The sequence below is a fragment of the Oncorhynchus masou genome, chromosome 24 (genome assembly GCF_036934945.1).
Source record: "Oncorhynchus masou masou isolate Uvic2021 chromosome 24, UVic_Omas_1.1, whole genome shotgun sequence".
NCBI lineage: Eukaryota > Metazoa > Chordata > Actinopteri > Salmoniformes > Salmonidae > Oncorhynchus > Oncorhynchus masou.
The window spans coordinates 53,126,604-53,153,591 of NC_088235.1; the positions used below are offsets into that span (position 1 = coordinate 53,126,604).

The 26,988-nt window shown below is 39.8% G+C and overlaps 1 protein-coding gene across 3 annotated transcripts in view; it reads left to right on the top strand.

Moving 5' to 3' along the window:
- Positions 1-26,988, top strand: part of LOC135512325 (cGMP-dependent protein kinase 1-like) — a 171,256-nt gene that overhangs the window by 140,011 nt on the left and 4,257 nt on the right. For all 3 annotated transcript variants that reach the window (XM_064934247.1, XM_064934246.1, XM_064934245.1), the window contains exons 5-9: positions 1,330-1,393; positions 6,609-6,686; positions 7,651-7,745; positions 23,290-23,355; positions 25,443-25,517. In XM_064934247.1, the coding sequence (XP_064790319.1) occupies positions 1,330-1,393; positions 6,609-6,686; positions 7,651-7,745; positions 23,290-23,355; positions 25,443-25,517 (378 nt within the window). The remainder of the gene's footprint in view (positions 1-1,329; positions 1,394-6,608; positions 6,687-7,650; positions 7,746-23,289; positions 23,356-25,442; positions 25,518-26,988) is intronic.

A 26,988-nucleotide genomic window follows, 5' to 3' on the forward strand; every position in this document is an offset into this window, starting at 1 on the left:
TTGAGAACCGCCTCAGGCAGCCATAGACTAACGCTAGACATCCCACAAAACCCCAAGACGAAAACACACCACGATAACCCATGTCACACCCTGGCCTGACCGAATAAATGAAGAATAAACATAATATATTTCGACCAGGGCGTGACAAAAAGCAACTTATGTTAGCTTTTCAAAAGCTTTTAAACTAGCAGCGATGATATTCAAAATAGTCCAATTAAAATGACTCAGGATATGACCCAGATGCAGACATGGGAGAAAGACAGTTTGGTTCTCAGAATATTTATTATAAAAAGGGACAGGTCGAGGGCAGGTAGAGGTTCATAATCCAAGGCAGAGTCAATCAGGGACAGAATGGCAGGCAGGCTCAGGACAGTCAGAACTGTCAGAGCCGGGAAGACTAGAAACCAAAAACTTGCGAACAGGAGAGATTGATTACACCTGTGTAACCCAGATATCCATCCAATAAATTACCTTAATTTATCAATTAAGGGCCAGGAGGAGTGAAAATCAGCAGCACTCAGACAGTTCACATTCACATCTAAGAAGACTGGAGGCTTAGCTATGCACATGTACATCTTCACATACACACCATCCTATTCCACTGTAACAGTTTTTAACCTAACATGCAAAGAACATGATAGAATTAAACATTTTATTACAACCCAATTAAGTTGTTAGATACAAAACTATCCATAACACATGCTTTTTGTTTGCGCTGACTGTTTCATGGCTCGGTCACGTTTCCCATAGTAATGAGCCATCTGACCAGCCATTTTCTGGCCGGGGTCCATGTAGGAAATTCTGCACCATGAGTCAGTGCTGAGGCGAGATGGTTCAGATTACTGTAATAAAGTATGGGAAATGAGAGGGAGGGGGAGATGGAGAAACAGAGAGATGATGTGAGGAGATAAAGGCCTTTGTTCCAATGCCTGGGTTATTTGCTTTCTCCTCTGATAAGCATTGGTCCATTTTCTTTAGTCCATGTCGATAACGAGAAAATAGGATTCAGAGGACTGCCAGGAAACGCACAGAACAAACATCCTTTTCAACGTCAGTCAGCGTGTGTGTGCGTGTATATACTGTACATACAGGATAGTAGTGTATTTCTAAAGTTTATTTCTGGAATATACATTATCCAAAATTATGTAAACTGTGAGAGCGTGATGAACAGAAACTCTATTCAGGTTAACCTATTGACTGTGTAGCTGCCGATATATCATTACGTTCCGATCAATGTGTCTATTAGCGTCAACACCCTGTAATATGCAATACAGTATGAATCTCTATTCTTCCTTCTACACTGACTTTCTGACAATTTTCTTCCTGCAGCGTTCCGACGTTTCATGAACTTCCGGAGGAGATTCTAAGCAAGCTAGCTGATGTCCTTGAAGAGGTAGGTCCTCTGTTGAAAGACTGTGATGCACACAAAGGTGTTTTCCAAGGCTACACATTTCTATGGATACAACAGTGTGTTACTTAAATGGAGAATAAATAACTATAGTTGGGAATGATGTTCTCACTATGCTGGAGGCAGGTTTGAGAGTTCTGAACAACTAGGTATTCTGTATGCGTTATATGATGTTGATATACTGCATACGATAAAATGTACTCTACTGTCTATTTACATGGAAAATCCTTCTGTGATGTCAACATACAAATACCAAACACAATACAATATATTACATGCAGTACGGAAAACTGGAATGTTAGTACACAAGTCACACATTTACATTTCCACATATTCAGTCTCTGCAGCCTATTGTCCGATCATGTATTGGGCCTGCATCTGTCCTATGTCCCACTGTTCAGCAGCCCGATGGCTGATGTAATGAAACTTGCCTTGCTTCCATCCTTACTGAACAATCTCCTTCCGGGGGGCAGCAGCTGAAAACATTGGGCAAGATTGTGTGTGCGGTCGTTTGGCCTTGTCCCTTGCTTGTTTATCATAGAGGCTCAGAAGCCCTCTGCACTGCAGCCCGCAGAGTTTGGACCCCAGGTTCACAGTCCGCCTGAGGATATCCTTATTATCCTTATTAGCCACTGACAGCCCACAGTAGCAGACCAGGAAACAGAAAGTCAGCACACTCTCTACATGTTAGGTGTAGTAGTTGGAGAGTATCTGGGTGTTGACATTCAGTTGTCTCAGTCTGTGCAGGAGGTCAAGTCGTTGTTGGCATATTTTATTGATGTTATGAGTGTTGGCATTAAAAGAGAGTGTGCTGTCCATAATGGTTCCCGGTACTTAAAACTCACCACTCTCTATGGCTGTTCACCCCCCATAGGACTAGGTGGCTCACTGAGTCTGCCTTCCTCCAGAAATAAATGAGCAGATATTTTCCTTGTCCATTCGCGCTCTATCAACTCCTTGAAGCAGGCCGGGCGCCTGCAAGCTGACACATTGGTGCTTATGGGTTAAGCGAGCAGAGTGTCAAGAAGCAGTGCGGCTTGGCAGGGTTGTGTTTCGGAGGACCCATGACTCTCGACCTTCACCTCTCCTGAGTCTGTAGGGGTGTTGCAGCGAAGGGACAAGACTGTAACTACCAATTGGGGAGGAAAAAGTACACCCCAAAAATATGCATTGTGTCATCACACGGCACTAGCCATATCCACTTGCCTAGTGCTGACTTTGTGTTGCATTATTCTCTTTGCACTCTTCACGGTACTCTGATTAAACTTCTTGATGCACCCATCCCGTTACCGGGATCCTTTTCGTCAACATCTGCTGAATTGCGTCGAAATCAAATTAAATTACTAAAAAATATTTAATTTTCATGAAATCACAAGTGCAATATAGCAAAACACAGCATAGTTTGTTGTTAATCCACCTGGCGTGTCAGATTTCAAAAATACTTTTTGGCGATAGCATAAAAAGTGTTTATGTAAGGACATCTCTCTCAGTAGACAAAACATTACAAACAGCTAGCAGTCAAGTAGATTGGTCACGAAAGTCAGAAAAGCAATAAAATTAATCGCTTACCTTTGATGATCCTCAGGATGTTTGCACTCACGAGACTCCCAGTTACACAATAAATGTTCCTTTTGTTCCATAAAGATTACTTTTATATCCAAAATACCTTTGGTTGGCGCGTTATGTTCAGAAATCCACAGACACAAATTCCAAATAGTATCCGTAAAGTTCGTAGAAACATGTCAAACGTTTTTTATAATCAATCCTCAGGTTGTTTTTACAATATATAATCAATAATATTTCAACCGGGACTGTAGCTTCTTCAATAAGAGAGAGAGAGAGAAAATGTCTGCTCCAAGCTGTTGCGCACGCAAAACGCTGCTGACACCCAGCCATCCAATGACACAATGTGATCTTTCTCGCTCATTTTTCAAAATACAAGCTTGAAACCTTGTCTAAAGACTGTTCACACCATGGGGAAGCCATAGGAAAGGGAATCTGGTTAATATCCCTTTAAATGGAACGAAGGCAGGCAATGGAACAGAGACCTTTCAGGAAAAACAGCAGATCCGGGTTGAATATTCCTCAGGTTTTTGCCTGCAATATCAGTTCTGTTTTACTCACAGACAATATTTTGAATACTCAACTCGTCGTGTTTGGAGGACAAAGAATGCTGAGTTGCATCCAAAGAACACCATACCTACTGTGAAGCATGGGGGTGGAAACATCATTCTTTTGGGCTGTTCTTCTGCAACGGGACCAGGACGACTGATCTGTGTAAAGGAAAGAATGAATGGGGCCATGTATCGTGAGGTTTTGAGTGAAAACCTTCTTCCATCAGCAATGGCATTGAAGATGAAACGTGGCTGGGTCTTTCAGCATGACAATGATCCCAAACACACCATCCGGGCCACGAAGGAGTTGCTTCGTAAGAAGCATTACAAGGTCCTGGAGTGGCCTAGCCAGTCTCCAGATCTCAACCCCATAGAAAATCTTTGGAGGGAGTTGAAAGTCTGTGTTGCCCAGCAACAGCCCCATAACATCACTGCTCTAGAGGAGATCTGCATGGAGGAATGGGCCAGAAAACCAGCAACAGTGTTGGTAAAACCTTGTGAAGACTTACAGAAAATGTTTGACCTGTCATTGCCAACAAATGGTATATAACAAAGTATTGAGATAAACTTTTGTTATTGACCAAATACTTATTTTCCACCATAATTTACAAATATATTCATTAAAAATCCTACAATGTGATTTTCTAGATTTTTTTTCTCATTTTGTCTGTCATAGTTGAAGTGTACCTATGATGAAAATTACAGGCCTCTGTCATCTTTTTAAGTGGTAGAACTTGAACAATTGGTGGCTGACTAAATACCTTTTTGCCCCACTGTATGTTTTAGCAATTACATTTACTTTTGATGCTTAAGTGTATTTAAAGCCAAACACTTAAAACTTCTACTCAAGTAGTAATTTACTGGGTGACTTTTCTATTTAAGGTATCTTTACCTTTACTCAAGTATGACAATTGGGTACTTTTTCCACCACTGGCAATTTCTGTAAATTGCCTGCCATGCCATAGAAAAAGGAGAACCATTTTGACTACAGTGGTAAAATAAAACAATGGTCAAAAAAAGAACAGACCATCTGACCAACGTTTGGGACATACACAAACACAATCAAAAACAACGATAATAAAACATGTTAACAACATGTTTGTGAGCGCCCCTCTGTCATTCAATACTCTTTTGTGTTCACCATAGTACTGTCAATCAGGTGCTGTCATATTGATTTCTCTGTCTCTGTCTCTGTTTCTGTCTCTCTCTCATTCCACTCTGACTCCCTCATACAGATAACATACATAGTCACTGCCATGGACTAAAGTACATAAAATAGTATAATTTGAAAGAGGAAATACACAGGGGTATTGTGTATTTTGTGACCGAGGAAAATGTCTCTATTTTCTTTTGTAAATCAAAACAAATCAAATTGTATTAGTCACATGCGCCAAATACAACAATGAAATGTTTACTTACAAGCCCCTAACCAACAACATAGTTAAAAAAATATGAATAAGAAATAAAAGTAACAAGTAGTTATCCTTTCAGTCTCTTGAGGGGGAATAGGTTTTGTCATGCGCTCTTCACGACTGTCTTGGTGTGCTTGGACCATGTTAGTATGTTGGTGATGTGGACACCAAGGAACTTGAAGCTCTCAACCTGCTCCACTACAGCCCTGTCAAAGAGAATGGGGGCGTGCTCGGTCCTCCGTTTCCTGTAGCCCACAATTATCTCCTTTGTCTTGATTACATTGAGGGAGAGGTTGTTGTCCTGGCACCACACGGCCAGGTCTTTGACGTACTCTCTATAGGCTGTTTAGTCGTTGTCGGTGATCAGGCCTACCATTGTTGTGTCATCTGCAAACTTGATGATGGTGTTGGAGTCGTTCCTGGATGTGTGTGAACAGGGAGCACAGGAGGGACTGAGCATGTAGGAGGGGACTGAGCACGCACCTCTGAGGGGCTCCTGTGTTGAGGATCAGCGTGGTTGATGTGTTGTTATCTACTCTTACCACCTGGAGGAGGCAAGTCAGGAAGTCCAGGATCCATTTGCAGAGGGAGGTGTTTAGTCCCAGGGTCCTTAGCTTACTGATGAGCTTTGAGGGCACTATGGTGTTGACCGCTGAGCTGTATTCAATGAATAGCATTCTAACACAAGTGTTCCTTTTGTCCTGGTGGGAAAGAGCAGTGTGGAGTGTAATACAGATTGCATCATCTGTGGATATGTTAGGGCGGAATGCAAATTAGAGTGGGTCTAGGGTTTCTTGGATAATGGTGTTGTGAGCCATGACCAGCATTTCAAAGCACATCGAGGCTACAGATGTGAGTGCTATGGGTCAGTAGATATTTAGGCAAGGAATCAAGATGCAAGGAATTTTGCAGGTTCTTCCAACATTAGGGGGCACTGAAACTAAAGGAGGATTTATTTAAATTGAGACCAGAGGGACTTCAAGAGTTAGCCAACCCTGCGAGCGGGTTTGGTTGCTCATTATTTTATACTTTATCAACGAAGTTAGGTAAGTTGGAAGCTTGTGTAGTAGAGCTTTGTACACAAAAAGGGAGTAATGAAGTGATCTATGGGACTTCAATGAGGACCACTGTAATAGACAGCATCTGAAGTTTTCAGAATAGTGGCTGCTGCTGGTAAATGATGTCACCATAGTCACGGACTGGCAGGAAATTTGAACGTACCATCTGCCACCTGCTATTTCTAAGAATGAAGCCCTCTTTACAGTTTTGCTTTTTAACTAGCACATACGTATGTTTCTTAATAAACATTACATCTTTGTCAATCCAATTGCCCAGATATTTATAGGCGGGAACCCGATCGATGGGAGAACCATCCAATTAATAAATGTATAGTCCATCTAAAACTTTTTGGTGAGAATTAGAGAACAATGTATTTAGTGTTGCCCGCAAGTACAAGTTTTAAACCAACCTAGGCTTTCTATAAGGCAACAAGATCAGATTGAAGCTCTAACATAACTAAGATCCAATCCAGAGGAAAAACATTTTCACCAAGGCCAGGTGTCAAAGTGTCTCACCCATGGGGCCATAGGATGTATTGGACAGAGGGAGTTGAGAGAGGTGTTTCGGTGACTCATCCTTCTCATTTCTCTTCCCTGCTCTCCTCTTTCATTACAGACACACTATGAGAATGGAGAGTACATCATCAGACAGGGAGCCACTGGAGACACCTTCTTTATCATCAGTAAGGGAATGGTGAGACCATCCTCATTGTTAACATTGTCATTATTATTAAGAAATTATTATTTTTCATCTTTAATGAAAAACATGGATTGTCACTGCTATGATCATCATCATTAGCATAATTAGAAAGAAAATGATCAGACACCGCAATATTGATCAACCAGTCAGGTGTTGTGTGGTCTGGTTCCAGTACTGAAAGTGGTTAGAGATAGTGGTAGAGATCCAGAGCTCTCAGCAAGACAAGTCACCTTCTGTCCCAGCCAAGGAGCCAAAAAAGGTCAACAACTCACCCTATTCAAATGATCAAGATGTACTGTATCTGTCTGTCTCTACTAGTAGAACAAACATCTCTCTCTCTCTCTCTCTCTCTCTCTCTCTCTCATTATCCTTCCCTGTCCACATTCATCTATCCTTCTCTCTCAATCCCTCTGTTTCTTTTCCTGGCTCTTCCTTTCCCTTTCTGTCCTCCAGATCATATTACAAGTTAAATTATCGCTCTGTCCTATAGATTTATTCAGAGTGATTATGTATTCCTGGAGGACGTGATGTCATACCTGAATACAACAGGCTAATGAATAAAGAGAGAAGCCTTAATTAAGCCAAACGACCTTCTTTATCTTTACTGCTGGACATCCATTGCTCAGTTGTCAGCTAGCTAATGACCTGGTCAGTGGCTCCTCACAGTATATAGCACCAAGATGTCCATATAAAATGTAGAAAGATTTAGCATGCACAGAGATGTCCATCACCCCCTGCTCTACATCAGCCTCACTCTGATGTTTAATAATGTACTGATTAGTGAGCCGTACAGTTACAGAAATGTACATTACAGAAGGGTTTTATGGAACAGTGTAGCGCACGGCTTATCACATTGATGGCTGAGATTGAGTCTGTCCCGTAGGTTCCTTCTCTCCGAATGTAGGATTGCTCACTCCCCCTCATGGATTTAAACTGTTACCCCCACCCCTGTGTCCAGGTGAATGTGACCAGGGAAGACAAGTCCAACGGGGATCCTGTCTACCTCCGCAGCATGGGGAAAGGAGACTGGTTTGGAGAGAAGGCCCTGCAGGGGTAAGACTGATAAACCCTCTACCCGCACCTCTCTCTCCTTGCCCTCCTCTCTTCTTTCTCTTTACCTCCCTCCCTCTCTTTCCTTAATCTATCTTTCTTTCTCTCTCTACCTCTACCGTCTGTCGCTCCCTTTCAATCTCTTTCCCTCTTCCTATTTCTCCTTGACAACTGCTCTGTGGCAATGAATGCTAAGAGATGCATTATTTCAGAATTGTGACTAGATAGCATGCTGTGTGCATTCTCCCCATTAACCACATGCATCTCATGGATCTCCCTCCTGACACAATGTGAAGTGCCTTGAGAACCAAATCTATTGGCACACTTGCACTATTGGCACCCTCTGTTTTTTTTCAGAATGTTCTGTTTTTTTCTTTTCAAAACGAGTTGAATGGCATTTTTACTCTAGGCACGGTAAATGAGAATCATTGCCTCCAACCAAATTAATTTGAATTTTGAATATTTTGTTCTTGATCCTGTAGAGTTGTAAATCAAACAAATACATGTGTAAACACCAAAAGTGTTCAATATAATCTTATTTTACAATAAATAAATTGTGAAATAGTGAAGTGGTGAATAGCAAAGAAAATTGCACCGACTCTTTTGCACTGCTTCTATGCACACTCATGGGACTCTACCCACCCACTCAAACATCCTACACACACACGCACACACACACACACACGCACACACGCACGCACGCACGCACACACACACACACACACACACACACACACACACACACACACACACACACACACACACACACACACACACACACACACACACACACACACACACTACATATGCTCACACACACAAAACTTTGCCTTAATGACAGCTTTGCACACTCTTGGAATTTTCTCAACCAGCTTCATGAAGTAGTCACCTGGATGGGTTTGAGACAGTCATATGTGTTGTGACCAAGTTCATATTATGGCAAGAATAGCTCAAAAAAGGAAAGAGAGATGACAATCCATCATTACTTTAAGACATGAAGATCAGTCAATCCAAAAGATGTCAAGAACTTTAAATTTTTCTCAAAGTGCAGTCACAAAAACCATCAAGCGCTATGAGGAAACAGGCTCTCACGAGGACCTCCACAGGAAATGAAGACCACAGGAAATGAAGACCCAGAGTTACCTCTGCTGCCGAGGATACGTTCATTAGAGTTTACCAGCCTCAGAAATAGGCAATTAACTACACCTCCGATTGGAGCCCAAATAAATGCTTCACAGAGTTCAGACACATGTCAACATCAACTGTTCAGAGGAGACTGTGTGAAACCACTGCTAAAGGACACCATTAAGAAGAAGAGACTTGCTTGGACCAAGAAACATGAGCAATGGACATTAGACCGCTGGAAATCTGTCCTTTGGTCTGATGAGTCCAAATTTTAGATGTTTGGTCCCAACTGTCGTGTCTTTGTGAGATGCAGAGTAGTTGAACGGATGATCTCCACATGTGTGGTTCCCACCGTGAAGCATGGAGGAGGAGGAGTGATGGTGTGGGGGTGCTTAACTAGTGACACTGTCTGTGATGTATTTAGAATTCAAGGCACACTTGACCAACATGGCTACCACAGCATTCTTCAGCGATATGCCATCCCATATGGGTTGCGCTTAGTAGGACTATCATTTGTTTTTCAACAGCACAATGACCCAAAACACACCTCCAGTCTTTGTAAGGGGTATTTGACCAAGAAGGAGAGTGCTGAGTGCTGCATCAGATGACCTGGCCTCCACAGTCACCCATCCTCAACCCAATTGAGATGTTTGGGATGAGTTGGATCACAGAGTGAAGGAAAAGCAGCCAACAAGTGCTCAACATATTTGGGAACTCCTTCATGACTGTTGAAAAAGCATTCCAGGTGACTACCTCATCAAGCTGGTTGAGAGAATGTCAAGAGTGTGCAAAGCTGTCATCAAGTCAAAGAATCTAAAATCTAAACTATATTTTGATTTGTTTAACTCTATTTTTTTACCACATGATTCATATATGGTATTTCATAGTTTTGAAGTCATCGTTATTATTCTACAATGTATAAAATAGTCCAAATAAAGAAAAACCCAGGAATGAGTAGTTGTGTCCAAACTTTTGACTGGTATTGTAAATTTGACCTTACTGCTATTAGCCCGTACAAATTCATTGAATAGTAGACTCACTACATGGAACAACAGATAGTCACTCCCCAAAGAATCTAAACAAAGTTTGTTCTGTAGTGTGTGTCCTATATCTGAGACATATTAGAAAGATTGTGGTTGTTAATTTCTTTACTATCAAATAAGTAGAGACACATTTATCACACAAGTCAGAGTTATACTTAAATCACGAAAACCATAAAACCAATCAAAAAAATGGTTTACCTTTGATGATCTTCGGATGTTTTCACTCACGAGACTCCCAGTTACATAACAAATGTTCCTTTTGTTCGATAAAGATTATTTTTATACCCAAAATACAGACGTTTGTTTGTCGCGTTATGTTCAGAAATCCACAGGAAAGAGCGGTCACGACAACCCAGACGTATATTCCAAATAGTATCCATAATGTCCACAGAAACATGTCAAACTTTTTTTATAATCAATCCTCAAGTTGTTTTTAAAATACATATTCAATAATACATCAACCGAGTGTGTAGCTTTTTCAATAACAGCGGGAGAAACATTGGCCGCTTTACTCAGTTGCGCAAAACTCACTCTGAGAGCCCCCACCTATCCAATTATGCAATGTGATCCTTCACGCTCATTTTTCAAATTAAAAGCCTGAAACTATGGCTAAAGACTGTTGACACCTTAGGGAAGCCATAGGAAAATGAATAATCTGGTTGATATCTCTTTAAATGAAGGGTAGGCATGCATAGGAACAGAGAGGTTTCAAAATAAGGGGCACTTCCTGATTGGAATTTCCTTAGGCTTTCACCTGCAATATCAGTTCTGTTATACTCACAGACAATATTTTTACAGTTTTGGAAACGTTAGAGTGATTTCTTTCCTAATCTGACAATTATATGCATATTCTAGTTTCTGTGGCTAAGAAATAGGCAGTTTTAAATGGGTACATTTTTTAACCAAAAACAAAAATACTGCCCCCTACACGCAAAAGGTTAAACTAAATATTTATTAACCTATTAATAATGGAGCACGTCACTACAGCGCACACAGATAAAGTGAATCAATTGATGATGGCTGGTGGACGAGTCACCCTGAGATGATTCGTTGAGAGCCCTGAGACAAAGGTAGAAAGGTCTTTTACATCTAAGAAAACACCCCCTTCAGTTTTCATGACAAAAAAACATATGTATGGAATGGGTCCCAAGGTTAACTTCATGCGACGAGCAATCCTGTGTCCGGGATCCTATTTATAGCCTCAAGCTCATTAGCATAACGCAACGTTAACTATTCATGAAAATAGCAATTGAAATGAAATAAATACATTGGCTCTCAAGCTTAGACTTTTGTTAACAACACTGTCATCTCAGATTTTCAAAATATGCTATTGAACTATAGCTAAACAAGCATTTGTGTAAGAGTATTGATAGCTAGCAAAGCTATAAGCCTAGAATTCAGCCAGCAACATTTTCACAAAAACAAGAAAAGCATTCAAATAAAATAATTTACCTTTGAAGAACTTCAGATGTTTTCAATGAGGAGACTCTCAGTTAGATAGCAAATGTTCAGTTTAAAAAAAAAATATTATTTGTGTAGGACAAATCCCTCCGTTTTGTTCACATTTGGCTACAAAAAAAACCTGTATCCAGTTATAGCCTCAAACAAAGCTTAGCCTTTTCTTAACAACACTGTCATCTCAGATTTTCAAAATATGCTTTTCGACCATAGCAAAACAAGCATTTGTGCAAGAGTATTGATAGCTAGCGTAGCATTTAGCGGGCAACATTTTCACAAAAACCAGAAAAGCATTCAAATAAAATAATTTACCTTTGAAGAACTTCGGATGTTTTCAATGAGGAGACTCTCAGTTAGATAGCAAATGTTCAGTTTTTCCTGAAAGATTCTTTGTGTAGGAGAAATCGCTCCGTTTTGTACATCACGTTTGGCTACCAAAATAAACCGAAAATTCAGTCACCAAAACGCCAAACTTTTTTCCAAATTAACTCCATAATATCGACTGAAACATGGCAAACGTTGTTTAGAATCAATCCTCAAGGTGTTTTTCACATATCTCTTCATTGCTATATCGTTCGTGGAAGTCTGCTTTCTCTCAATCACATGGAAAAATACTTGCAGCTGAAGTTTATGCACCAATTTCGATGCAGGACACCGGGCGGACACCTGGTAAATGTGGTCTCTTATGGTCAATCTTCCAATGATATGCCTACAAATACGTCACAATGCTGCAGACACCTTGGGGAAACGGCAGAAATTGTAGGCTCGTTCAGGGCGCATTCACAGCCATATAAGGAGACATTGGAAAACAGCGCTTCAAAATTTTTGCTCATTTCCTGTTTGAAGTTTCATCTTGGTTTCGCCTGTAGCATCAGTTCTGTGGCACTCACAGATAATATCTTTGCAGTTTTGGAAACGTCAGAGTGGTTTCTTTCCAAAGCTGTCAATTATATGCTTAGTCGAGCATCTTTTCGTGACAAAATATCTTGTTTAAAACGGGAACGTTTTTTTATCCAAAAATGAAATACTGCCCCTAGAGTTCCAAGAGGTTAAGATTTGTATGAAAGATACTTATAATTCACAGCAGACAGCATCTGCTGTAAAAACTGTTCTCATTGTGTAGAGACCAGGGTCTGGGCCCCGGATTCATCTCTCCCTGGTACCTTATACAACGGAAACATTAACTCATGCTATGGAATGCGGTCTCTTTAGGTTTATCACCCAAAGTCATCATAAATCATCTGTCAGTGTTAAATCTCGCAAATGAGCAGGATTTTTGAGGCTCTGTTTTTCATTGTCTCCTTATATGGCTGTGAATGCGACAGGAATGAGCCTGCCCTATCTATCGTTTCCCCAAGGTGTCTGCAGCATTGTGACGTATTTGTAGGCATATCATTGGAAGATTGACCATAAGAGATTGACCATTGACCATGAAGAGATATGTGAAAAAACACCTTGAGGATTGATTCTAAACAACGTTTGCCATGTTTCGGTCGATATTATGGAGTTAATTTGGAAAAAGTTTGACGTTTTGGTGACTGAATTTTCGGTTCGTTTCGGTAGCCAAATGTGATGTACAAAACAGAGCGATTTCTCCCTACACAAAGATTCTTTCAGGAAAAACTGAACATTTGCTATGTAACTGAGAGTCTCCTCATTGAAAACATCCGAAGTTCTTCAAAGGTAAATGATTTTATTTATTTGGTTTTCTGGTTTTTGTGAAAATGTTGCGTGCTAAATGATATGCTAAATGCTACCCTAGCTATCAATACTCTTACACAAATGCTTGATTTGCTATGGTTCAAAAGCATATTTTGAAAATCTGAGATGACAGTGTTGTTAAGAAAAGGCTAAGCTTGAGAGCAGGCATATTTATTTCATTTCATTTGCGATTTTCAGAAATCGTTACCGTTGCGTTATGCTGATGAGCCTGAGGCTGTATTCACGATCCCGGATCTGGGATGGGTAGTATCAAGAGGCTAACAACCCCTTATTCTGTTGCATAAAACAACAATTTGATGCAATAACAGTATTATAACATAATCTTGTAGTTTCTCTCACATTCCCCCATTTTGAGAGTCCTCTCAACTTAAAAGGAAATTACCAATTTGTCTGGGGAGGTCATGATAAACAAGCCCATGAAGAAAAACAAAAGATGCATATAGTTTATACGATTCAAGGCAATATCTTCATAGATGGTGAAAATCAAATATTTAATGCATACTGCAGTGCATTCCACAATGGAGTTAAAACTTTTTTTTAAAAGCTTTAGTTATCTATTACACTCCAATGGATCAGCATGGTGGAAATAACTATTTCTATCCCAGAAACTAAAATCAGCATATCTTATTGGACAAATCCAGGTAGTGACTCCTGGTTTAAGTAAAATGTATTCTGTTGGTGCCTAATGAACATGACCCAAGACAAGCATCACAATTCTACTATTTACAAGTCAATGCCTATAGATCAAATAGATTAGGATCAGTTTCACTCTCTGGATCAGAGTTCCCCTCTCCATTCACCAGGACATGCTGAGAATAGTGTCAACATCTTTAGTTCCAACAGCAATCAAAACAATCAATCCATATTAACATACTAAACTCAAATCAATCCTTCAGTTTTAAAAACAATTCAGTTTAGAAAAAGTTAGAATGACATTGCTCAGTGGTAGGTCCAATCACTCAAAACCCTCAATTTAACACACATCGGCATTGGCAAAATGTATATTTATATTCACATACTGTATAATAATCCTATATTTCCCGTATTAACTTTCTTATAATGATTATAATTACAGATCAGTATCATAATGCATTCTTAATCTAAATAACTATAATTTTAGCAGTGTGTAGCCCTCTACAATTAACCTGATAACCCAAAATAAACCATTTGACCAAACCCCCCCACAACACAATGTGCCATTGGAACACAGGAGTGATGGTTGCTGATAATGGGCATCTGTATGCCTGTGTAGATATGCCATAAAAAAATCTGCATTGTTCCGCTACAATAGTCATTGACAACATTAACAATGTCTACACTGTATTTCGGATCAATTTTACGTTATTTCATTGGACAAAAAATTGCCTATTCTTTCAAAAACAAGGACATTTCTAAGTGACCCCAAACTTTTGAACGGTAGTGTATGTGCATGCAAAGAGCAAACAACTAGCTGCTCAATAACTCACTACTGTAATGGTCGAGGTTACAAAGTGGCTCAGTGACTCAAGTTTGCATCCCAATGTGAAAAAAAAACAGTCTGCATGTTCCTCACAAAGAGGGCAACTGATGCCACTGAGCCAGATATCTATGTGTAAGGGGAGAAATTCCAGGTGGTATCCTATTTTAAGTATCTTGGCATCATACTTGATTTCAACCTCTCTTTTAAAAAGCAGGTAAAAAAGGTAACTCAAATAACCAGATTCAACCAAGCAAATTTACGATATATACAAATTTGTTTGACTACAGAGGTAGCAAAACTGTACTTAAAATCTATGATACTCCCCCACTTAACATACTGCTTGACTAGTTGTGCCCAAGCTTGCTGTACAACATTAATAAAGTCCATTCAGTCTGTCTACAAATAGTGCTTGATAGGAAGCCCATTAGCCATCATCACTGTTACATCCTCAGGAAGCATGAGCTCATGAGTTTGAAAAATCTTGTGTAATACACTGACGTATGTCTTGTATTCAAGATCCTAAATGGCCTGGCTCCCCCTTCACTCAGTACTTTTGTTAAACAGAAAACACAAATCTATGGCAGAAGATCCACAAGTCTGCCATGGGAGGTGACTGTAAAGTTCCCTTAAGGAAAAGCACCTTTAGTCAGTCTGCTTTCTCTTTAAGAGCTTCCCATGTCTGGAAAGCCCTGCCATCAGACACACACAACTGTACAACCTATCACACCTTAAAACAAACATAAAGACATGGCTAGAGGCCAATCAGACTACTGAAAATAATCCCTAGTTGTGTATTGCTACTTTCCATGTTGTCTGTAGCTGGTGAGATGTGAAAACACTTTGTTGCTTTTATGTATTTTGTTTTGTTGCTTTTTGCATGCTATGTGTTGCTTGTTCTATGTTGCTCTGCGTGTGCTTACTGTTCATTGATAGTCTGCATTGTTATTGTAATTGTTTCTAATAACCTGACCAGGGACTGTGGTTGAAAATTAGCCGGCTGGCTAAAACCGGCACTTTTACTGAAATGGTGATTCATTTGATTCCCACAAATAACCCTATTACAATTGTTTGTAGTTATGTACATAATAACGACACAATTCCCCAAAAATAGCCATACAGGTCCACGCGTTCTCCTCAGAGAATCTCACATGCGCAAAAGGAATAGATTAGCAGTCAACGAGTTCATTGACTAAGAAACAGATCTTAACAGATCTTGCACTTTTTAATAAAAGCGGATTATGTTTTCTTATGCAACACATTTCAATTACTTTACTACATCACATTAACTCCACAATGATAAGTAGTTTGATGGATAACCTAGGCTTTGTATGACCTTATAAGTTAGGTCGAGATTCCATCTTAATTCGCTCTAACTTTATGGAAAAAGGTTTATTCAATAAATATAGCAACTCCTCTCATACTGGGCCTTAAGGGGAGTTCTATTTCAAATATAGTGCCCGGACGGAGAAAACCCAATAAGCGTTTTATAGTTACATCGTTGGGTAAGTTAACCAAAAGTGGACACACTCCAATCAGTTTCTGAGACAATTGCCCAGACTTTGAAGACAGTTTAATAATGCTTAAACCTCATCTTTATCAAATGATCCATTAAAGGGACCAACACAAAACCTACATACATCTACGTATGGGTTGTTTAAGTTGCATGGCATCCCAGTATTACTTTATCAAATCTCTAGTAATCGATTATACACACATACAATTTATCATATTTCCATATCTTCACAGAATTCATATAGAATGTTAGAAATTCTTAGGTACTCACATCAACCAATTCATTGGCTCAGAAATCTCCCAGCGGAAAAAAACCTAGAAGGTTCCCAGACACTGCCTTGCTGGTCATAGGAAAAATGCTCTTCACATTCTCTCGAATTCCAGAAATTATGGACTTGCCTCTACTTTCTAAAATAGCATCCCTCTCTCAATACCACCCGGAGATATTATGTAATGGGCAGTGATGGATGGAATCCCAAAACAACATTTTATCAACACTTATTAACCAACTTATTACCACGCTCACACAGCTCTCATATCACATTCACACAGTACTGTTCCTAAACACACTTAAAACCTCTTAGGGATAGCCACCCTTTTTTCAATTTTCGCCTAAATGACAATCTACCTGCCTGTAGCTCAGGCCCTGAAGCAAGGATATGCCTATTATTGGTACCATTTGAAAGGAAACACTTTGAAGTTTGTGGAAATGTGAATTGAATGTAGGAGAATAAAACACAATAGATCTGGTTGAAGAAAATACAAAGAAAAAAACAACAAGTCTCTTTCTACCACCATCTTTGACATGCAAGAGAAAGGTCATCGTTCCAGCCATCACTCTGGTTTTAGTGTCCACAAGATGGCAGCAGTGTATGTGCAAAATTTCAGATGGGTAACTTGAAGAATGACTGACCTACAAGACTTAGTGTGAAGTCCCCAGGGACATTTGAGCAAATCGTGAAGGAGACATTTGCATTCAAATTCAATTTTTCTGCAAGAATATTGTCAAATCTGTATACTTGGACCTTGATTTAGCTTTCCAAGTATTTGTAGCCATATTATAAGTTCAACATTTGCAAACAACCACTTTTCATAACTTCATAACTCTGAATATCCTTATAATCATTGTCCAAAATGAAAATCATGCTGTCGTACAAGGTTAATACCTACATTTTACGACATAGCCAATGAGCTGGGCAACCATGTAAATCTAGCTAGCTTTGTTGGACCCTGATTGTTGCATATTTGACAAAGATACAGCCTTTCAAGTGAATTACCGCCTACGTCATCGGCGTGCCATGTAGGCATCGCTCTCTGACCAAATATGGTGTCCTATAGGATATACTAAAAACCCTAATGAAATAGTGAAGTCTTGTTACCTTCTAGGATCTCTGTGGAATAGATACGAACGTGATTTGACTCGTTCAAACAACGTTTAGGGCCAGATTTTCACAGATTCCTTTTTTTGCAATTGAACGAGTGGAATACAAAATCGATCGTGCGTGCTATATGGACCTTTTAGGGAAATTAAAAAAGGACTTTATCTAACTAAACGACATTTCATGTTATCTCTGGGCCCCTTTGGATGATAAATCAGAGCAATATTTTAGAATGTAAGTACACATTTCACCTTCAGAGGTGAATTTATCAAACCTTTCGTGTTGAAAAAAGTTTTTTGCTGTTAGTAGCTCTCCTCAAACAATAGCATGCCATTTTTTTCCCGCAGTAATAGCTACTGTAAATTGGACAGTAGGGTTATATTAACCTCTCTGAATTTAATCCCCGGTTAGCGGGATTAAATTCGACAACATACGGTGATCGCTACATAAATAGTCATATTAAACATTAATGAAAATACAAGTGTCTCACATGGGTCGAAAACCTAGAATCATGCTAATCCAACTGCTTTGTCAGATTTAAAAAAGGATTTCCTGCGAAAGAATACGATGCGATTATCTGAGAACAAAGCCCTATAACAAAAAAATATTTCAACCAGCACAGGCGTAACAACATCACAAATTGCAATAAAATAAATTGTTTACCTTTGACGATCTTCCTCTGTTTGCAATCCCAATGCTCATTCTTACACAATGAATGGTCTTTTGTTTGATAAAATCAATTTTTATAGCCTAACACGAAACATTTTGTGAACCGCTTGTGTTGCGAATTCCGTCTCATTCCATTTTCGACGACACATTCGATGTAAATACACACACTGAACGTGACTTTTCCAGTCATGTTTGGTTTCATTGCAATCAACTGATTTGTTTGTAACACAAGCAAACCTGATGGGTCATTTCGCGGGACGTATTGACTGAAAGAAACCGATTTGAAGACAACAAGTAATGACATCATTGTGCAATGATATGACCGCTGTTTCGTTGATTGAATGTTTTTTAACCCAGTGACCACTGATCGTCTTGAAATCTAGCTAGGTAGATAGCCAATGAGCTGAGGTAAACGGCAATATGTAATGTTTATGTGTTGGAAGACCAACCCATGTAGTAAACACCGGTGTAAAGAGGGTCTTTTGCCATTGAAGATTCATACCGGAAGGAGCCACGCATGTTACGCACAGAATTATTTTGGTAAAGCGCATCTTCAGCTGTTTATATATCAATCAGTATGGCGACTAAGTCAAGGAAAGCTACATCTAAGTCTAGATATACAGAAATACAGAAATTGATCAGGAAAGTGAGACAGAGATTGTTGGAGGACGATTCATTTAGCGATTCCCAAATGGAGGAATATTTTTTGAACGGAGAGGACAACGTTTTGGACTGGTAAGTTCTTCTCATGCTAATGCCGTTGTTTGAAATTAATAATATAAAATATTATTTGTGAAATAAAATAGCCTATTTGAGGCTGTTGATGGGATGGCAGGCCCACAACAATGGCCAAAGTGAAACGGAGACAGTAGATACAGGTGGTCTGTTGTAATATAATAAATACAGTAGATCTAGCTGGTCGGTCATAATATAATAGAGACAGTAGATCTAGCTGAAACGTGATAATATAAAATAGACAGATCTAGCTAGTCTGTCATAATATAAATGAGACAGTAGATCTAGCTGGTCTGTCATAATATAAATGAGACAGTAGATCTTGCAGGTCTATAATAATATATTCAACCTTATGTTCCCTATACTCTATATAAATATCTGTTTATTATATCTGTTGATACAGGGCTCATATGTGAAACTATTCTAACTGAACATTTTCTTTCACAGTGACACTGACTCCGAATGGGAGCCCCCAGTGCCAAGTTGTCCATCCCCCACTGAAGCTGGTTCATCCAGCTCCTGCCAAAAGTGGTGTTCATCTGCCCAAATTTATTTCTGCAGGCATGGATGTGCCTCAGGGCCAAAAGGGCACAGCATGGAGGCGTCGCTGTGATCTTTGCAAAATGAAGTCCCCCATCACCTGCACAACATGCTTGGTGACCCTCTGCTTTACAGCAGAAAGAGACTGCTATGACACCTGGCATCATTAGCACAATATTGTGTAGAGGACTGAGGGTCTTCCAAATATTGAAAGTGTTATTTTGTAAATGTAAATATATATTTTTTTCATGTTTTTTCTCCATTTTTTTGGGGGGGGGGTGTGTTAGAATACCATTTTGGTATTTTGTATATAGTTATTCCATTCAAAATGTATAACTTCACCAATTTGGCCACTTGGGTACATTTGGGCTACTTGTGTGGGACACCTGGGTGACTTCATGATAAATGTCATGTAGCACACTCATTTTGGAAGTCATCATTCTGAAACTTTGAAAAAGTACTGTTATGTTTTTCACTGAAATGGTCCCCATCATCCTATCTGAATGTTTGTTCTGTCTTGTTCATTTTAAAGATGATGATACAACAATGAAAATGAAAAAATAGGTTTTTTCACTGTATTATCTAAATCAGATCTATTGTGTTATATTATCCTACAGTCAATTCACATGTACACAAACTTCAGAGTGTTTTCTTTCAAATGAAACCAATAATATGCATATCCTTGGTCCTGGGCCTGAGCTGCAGGCAATTAGATTTGGGTATGTCTTCAGGCGGAAATTGAAAAAAGTAGGGGGGTAGCTGTTAGAGGAATTATGTACCGACGTGTTGTTTCTCTAAAATCTGCGATCCTGGCATAACGCGCTGCATGATTTACAACTGTCCCGTTAACAGAACGCCGATCCTTAAAATCAATATTTTTACAACCTGCAGGAATATTTTCTTACTTCTATAGGTGGATTGGTTCAAAGCTTTCACATATGTACCTAACTATTTTAAACCATTGCATATCATTAACTTATCTACTTATTATTATTTATCTCAGGCTCACACAGAGCCTTCATGATCACCCACACAGGGTTGATCAAATACTCACTCAGAACATTACTAAATAGCCATCCACACAGGATTGGTCAGACCACTCACACAGAACATAATTGAAAGGTTACCCACACAGAGTCAACCTACCGCGTCCACACAGAATGCTTTTATAAAACACTCACACAGAGTATCCCAGGGCATACCTGGCTAGCATATTTAAAATAATTGGATTTCACCACTTCTGAGGGTCACTTAGACACTTTTCAGAACAAGGTTTTTATTTCTCCAGTAGGGCTTCACCAAGTACCGTGTTTCACACAGCCCCTCGCCCCCACAGACCGCATCATTTCAGTGTTAGGACGGCTCTAAGTCGCCTGCAACCAACCAATGATAGGTGTCTTTGAGTCGACTAACTTTCAGATCATCCTCCACTGACTCAGCACTGTTTATGCCTTCAAGGTGCCCCCTTAAAAACTTGACTCAGCGTGTTTCGCTGAACTCTTACTTTAAAAAAATAATGTTTGGTTTGATTTGATACTATAACCTAGGAAGAGAGTGTATCATGTACATTCATCTCGTTAATAGATGTTCTAGGAAAAGGGAAACACTTTTTTTGTCCCTGATAGGTCAGCACAATGTCTGATGTCATATTCTTCTTACCATTGTCAGGTATGAGCTCCCATATGAGGTCTATATTCATCAACAGTTCAGACAATGTGTTCTATGCTGCACCATTCTGTCCTTCCTTCGGGGGAGTGTGTGTGTGTGTGTGTGTGTGTGTGTGTGTGTGTGTGTGTGTGTGTGTGTGTGTGTGTGTGTGTGTGTGTGAGTGAGTGCATTCATGTGTGTGGGTGGATTGGAGGGTCAGTAGAGGATGAGAGATTTTTAAAGAGTGTGGTTTCGTTGACAGAAAATGGAAACAATTTGATTGTTGCTGGTCTCAGACCCCACCCCAGTCTGTATTTCCATAAACCCCTCCTTGGGACACCAGAGCACCATCCAATTACCAGTTGAATTAAAACGTTCAAATGTAAATGAACACCGCCGGCCAGCTCTATGCTGTGCTGCTCTAAAGGACATTTCAGAAACATGCAGCTGCTCTCTCTCTCTGTCTTTCCCTCTGTCTCTCTCTTTCTCTCTCTCTCCCTCTCTCGCTCTCTCGCTCTCTCGTTCTATGTCCCCCTCTCTCTCTCTTTGTTTACAAGCAAATGTGAAGATGCAAATAAATTATTTGAAGAGGTTACAAACAGACAGCAGAAATTGTTATTCAACTACTGTTGTCAGTATCAACAATTTGACAGCAACAAAATGAATTAACAGGATCCACTAAGGTCCACAATTTCTATCCCACCCACCGGGCTGTATTGGGTTGTTGGTGTCTTAATGAAAGGGAATCACCATGGTGTGTAAATAATACCTTTTTATGAGGCAAATTAGCGCAGCTGGCAGCTTAGTTTCTGTGTGTATGTAGTAGTTAGGGTAAAGGGCTCTGTTCATTGTCTGAGATAGAAAGCAATAAGGAACTCACAGGGATATCATGTGTGTGCATGTGTGTGTGTTTGTGTGCATTCTTTTCAACATGGAAAAGGACAAATAAACGTACCCAGTCCTTTTGAGACAGGTGTATCTGCCAAAACACTGACAACAGTAGCACAATGGCATATGGGCTACATTTGTCACATAGTCACAATTCACACTGAGCAGGTGTTTAGGCAGGTACTAGTATGTACCACTCAGGGACTGGATTTAGTTCACTTAATACCCCCCTCTTACCCCTTCAGCCTCTCTCCTCCACATGCCTTGTGCGTACCCATGTGAGAAAAGCCCCTCTCTCTTTACCCCATATTTACCCCAGCACTCCGAAATGATTGACTCTTTTCTTCTCCTCTCCTCTCCTCTCTTTTCCACTGGAGAATCCCTTTCGTTTCCAGCAGCTGTAACCTTTTCAGATAGGGTGTGTGTGTGTGTGTGTGTGTGTGTGTGTGTGTGTGTGTGTGTGTGTGTGTGTGTGTGTGTGTGCGCGTGCATGCACTCGTATGTTTGGAAAGTGGGTGGTGGTGGTGGGGGGTGGGGGGTGTGTATAAGGAGGCTGGATGGCATGAGAAGGACTTGTCACCTTGGTCCATGTGAAATAAGTTGCGTAGCTCCGAATACATATGGGTCATTCCTCCCCTGCTTTGACACTAGAGTGCGACACTAGAGTGTGACTTCACTGACATGTCAACAGCTCTAATGGTGCTATGCATTCTCACCGTTCTGGAGTAGAGCTTGATTACATTCTTGTTTTTTACTGTATTTAGTGTATGCTCGTCTTTTGGCAACAGGGTTTTCCTGTTATGAATTTGGATGAAGTGGAATAGGTTTCATTGTGTCTTAGAGTGGCATCACTTGACTCTGAGATCTGCAAGTGTGTGTAGACAGCTTGCATGGACTCGCCTGCCCAGCAACAAGTATAGATTTGACTGTGCACGGTGATACAGTCTGTGTGTGAGGACCTGTCGTGCGACTTAGTCTAGCGGACTTTAGAGTCCGGGGATGACTCAGACTCTGAGAGCGACTGGGCAGACAAATCCTCGGAAGAAGAGGATATTGATGATACGGAGTAAAACTGGTTATACTTTTGTTACCATTACCTGTCGCTAATGTCCATGTATTTGTCAAAACAAAGCTTTATAATTATATGATGAAATGTTTCTATGGGAAAGTCTTGTGTTTTTTTAATGTATCAAATTATAAATTATATTGATTGTAAAGCTGTTTTTTAATGATTTATCAAAATTAGGAACAAAATGTTTTTATTGTGTAATAACTATTTTTCATTTTAAGCACAAACCAAGTAAATTAATGTTTGAAAAAATAAAGTGCTGCTGTGTCTGTGTGTTACTAATGATGTATGTGTGTTCCAGGGAGGACATCAGGACAGCAAACGTCATCGCTGCAGAGACCGTGACATGTCTGGTCATTGACAGAGAGTGAGTGTTCAAAACATCCTCAGTACCTACTTTTGTATTCTGAAATGCTTTTGATAATTTGGTCTACAATAGCAAGTGCCATTTAGCAGACACTGTTATCCAAAGTGACTTACAGTCATGCATGCATACATTTTTTTGTATCAGTGGCCCTGGGAATCAAACCCACAATCCTGCCATTGCCAACACCATGCTCTACCAACTGAGCCACACAGGACCACTTATTGAATTAATCACATTATTTCAAAATAAAGGAATGTTGATCTACAAGATATGTACAGTAAGTGGCATTATTCCTTGAGAGTCTAAGCTGTGGGGGTTCTACTAAACGAACATATGGAATTAAGATGGTCGTACCATTTATCTATTTGTTCTTGAATTTTAGGACCCCTTTAGGTATCATTTAAAAAAATAATTAAAACATTATTTGATGAAACATTGAATTTGGCCTTACTGCTATTATCCAATAGATATGTATTGCATAACAGATTCATCCATGGAAAAGCATATAGTCAACGTTTTTTTAGTGTCCTATATCTGAGAGATATAAGAAAGATCAAGATTTTTATTTTTTTTACTCATATAAAAAACAGTAATTGGGACACTAAACTACATCCATGTATACTGTACTTCTATCCATTTTTTAAACAGGAACCGGGCTACCATCTGACGAGTCTTATGAGGCTTGTGGGCGCCCGAGGTCAAAACATGTACATGTTCGTGAGAGTCTCACCTTTCCATTAGAGGGGTCATTTTAGTGTTTAGCCCAAACTTCTCGGACGCTACAGGCGTTTTTGTGAAAAGACTCTCTGGTTGTCTCATGGTCTGATAAACAATGCAATAGCTTGGCCACCTTCCATGCAGATGCGGATGGCCGCCATTAGCTGATGTGGTAGATTGAGATGCAGCCCATGTAAAAAAAATCATCTTTAGTTTAAACAGATGGATTTTGATGGGGATTTTTTTATGATGCAAATGACATTTTCCCGCAGGTGTGCAGGCGTTGGCTTTAAGTTAAACAAGGTCTCATTGTTAAATCATGGTCTGTCATTGTGTCACCACTAACATCATGCAGTATATGAGTTTGCTGTAATGCAAGAGCAAGGCTAGGTGGTATCAGTTGAGCCCCTGTAATGGAGCAAGCCTCTAATGGGCAACCCTGTGTCTTAGTGAGTGAGTCATCTGAATGAGAGTGGTGATTATTTTGTTCTGTCTCTTTGTCTGTGACTCCAAATGCTCTCTCACCTCACATATCCAGCTTACCATATACTGTATGTTACCCAGAACTGGTTGGGTTTGGAGCCAGCGTGAGAGAGCGGTTACGGGTGGCAGGCAGCCTGCTATTTTTCTGGAATGAAGGAGAGGGAAGAGAGGGAAGAAAAGAGAAAAAGAATGAGAGTCAGGGGATAATAGTGAGAAGGAAATTCCAGCACAGATGTGCGTGCTTGCATGTGTGTGCGCTCGTGTGTGTATTTTTGGGAAGAAGATTTAACCTTGTCAGCCAGGGTTGTCAGCTGGTGTTTCAGCTGTAAACATCTCAATTTCAATAATTTTTGATCAATATTATTCATAATTTTCATATTCATGTGTATTAGCTTAATGATTTATGGGTCTAGGGTTCAAGCACATCCAAATAGAGGTGATATTTGTAGGGAATCTGGTTATTATAAAGTAAACAGATGGTCTTGTGGTCTTGTAAAGTGAGACCAAGTGTTTATCACTTCAAACAACAATCCTATAAAGGTTTATTAAACATTCATAAAGGTTTCATATGTACTATAAATATGCAATACACTGCTGCACTAGATGAGTCATATGGAGAATAAGTGTCTAGGGATATCTATAGATACCTGCTTATTAAGTATGTGCTATCAATCACAAATATCAAGGGGCTGTTATGCCACAGTTTAATGAACCAAAACACCAATTAGCAATGTTTTTGTCATTTAGACAACTGGCGTGATTACTTAAAGAGACAACAATACATACAGTATATATCAAGATATAACAGCTTCTTCAATGGAATGGGATCAATGTCTTGAACACATATAACACTTCCCACAAACACTGTTTCAATTCCTGTGCTGCAGCTCGTTCAAGCACCTGATTGGAGGGTTGGAGGAGGTGTCCAGTAAAGGCTGTGAGGATGCTGAGGTCAAGGCGAGGTAAATCGCATTTATTTACTCATTTTGATAGCTGGCTTTACTTGGCTTTAAGGTTTGGTCGACCTAAGGTCTGTTACATAACAACACAATTCTCTGGTGACAGACCAGGAAGTGAAAGTTGTGACCTCTACCGCACCCCTTGGAGGAACCAATATGTTATCTGTATCCGTGGAAGCAGGAGCATAGCACCAGACACCAGGTACCCTAGTAAAGGGGCACCTTGGTGCTGTGGTGTGTTGTTGTTGGCATAAAGGGATGCCAGCTCAGAACAGGGTAATCTTGTGAGACAAGTTGAGGAGAAACAAAAAACGTGGTTTAAACCATAAACTGTGGATTAAACATGGTTTCATGACAGCTTTGGGAACTCCTTTGGTAGTATTTTGTTCTTTGTTGAAAGTCAGTAAGGGATATATAAATCTGTTGTCCTAAACCTTACACACAGTTATTTCAGGATACATGGCTTTGTATACCTCATAGTGTATGGTACATTTGAAATGTCAGCCTCTCAAACTGAAATGTATTTTTGGGGGAAGTATAAATCAAAATTACTGTTCACTGTTATGCTTACTTCCTGGGAAAAAAGGATGATAATGGAGAAAGAGACTTGTGTTGGTCACTGTCATGAGGCCTCCGTTTGAGACTGACAGTGATTGGAGTCTGTCCTGGAACCTACTGGACAATATGTTGTATTGTGTTCAATTTGATACATTGTTCATGTCTTTCAGAATAATTCCATCCCAGGTTGTGCAGTTGGACTGAAGGTTGTTGTATACAATACAAAATGTTGTGTTCTATTGTTGTATCTCATAAAGGATCTCATCTATCAAAGTTAATTTGTCTAGAAACAGAAACAGGGTTGTGCATGTATTTGTTTCATCACACAATTCTCTGCAATTCTACACATGTTAATTTATTCTTACTTTCATTCTCAACTGCAGAAATAATAGTTTGGTTTAGCTGTTGCAGTCTTTTACCTGTGATGGTAATGGTACAAGTTTGCCATCTAGTGGCCATTAACTAGTCTTACAACATCAAATGAGCTATTGACTGAGGTAGGGCTGAATTGAGCTATAACGCATCCCTCTTCAGGGCACTTGGCCAGGAAAAATTCCTGGCCTCAACCATCACCCCTTGACTTGTGACACTCTTGACAGGGAGAGGGGACAACTGGGTTCTACCTCAAAAAAACACAAGGAAGAGGATTTTGACAACCACCATCTCAGATTGTTTTGAAATAGCTTGCTGCCACATTATTTTGCTGCCACATTATTTTGTCCTATAAATTCAAATGACAATTTTGTGTGCAATCAATTAGCTTAATTTTTCAGGGAACAGAGACCGAAGGTGTTTTAAGATCCTCTGGCTTGGTTGACCCAGAAACCTTTTATCCTGAGGGCTCAGGCCTATATCTGTACTGATTCTCCCAATCACACCATTGAGCTGATAAGGTCCACTGGATTAAACAATAAAC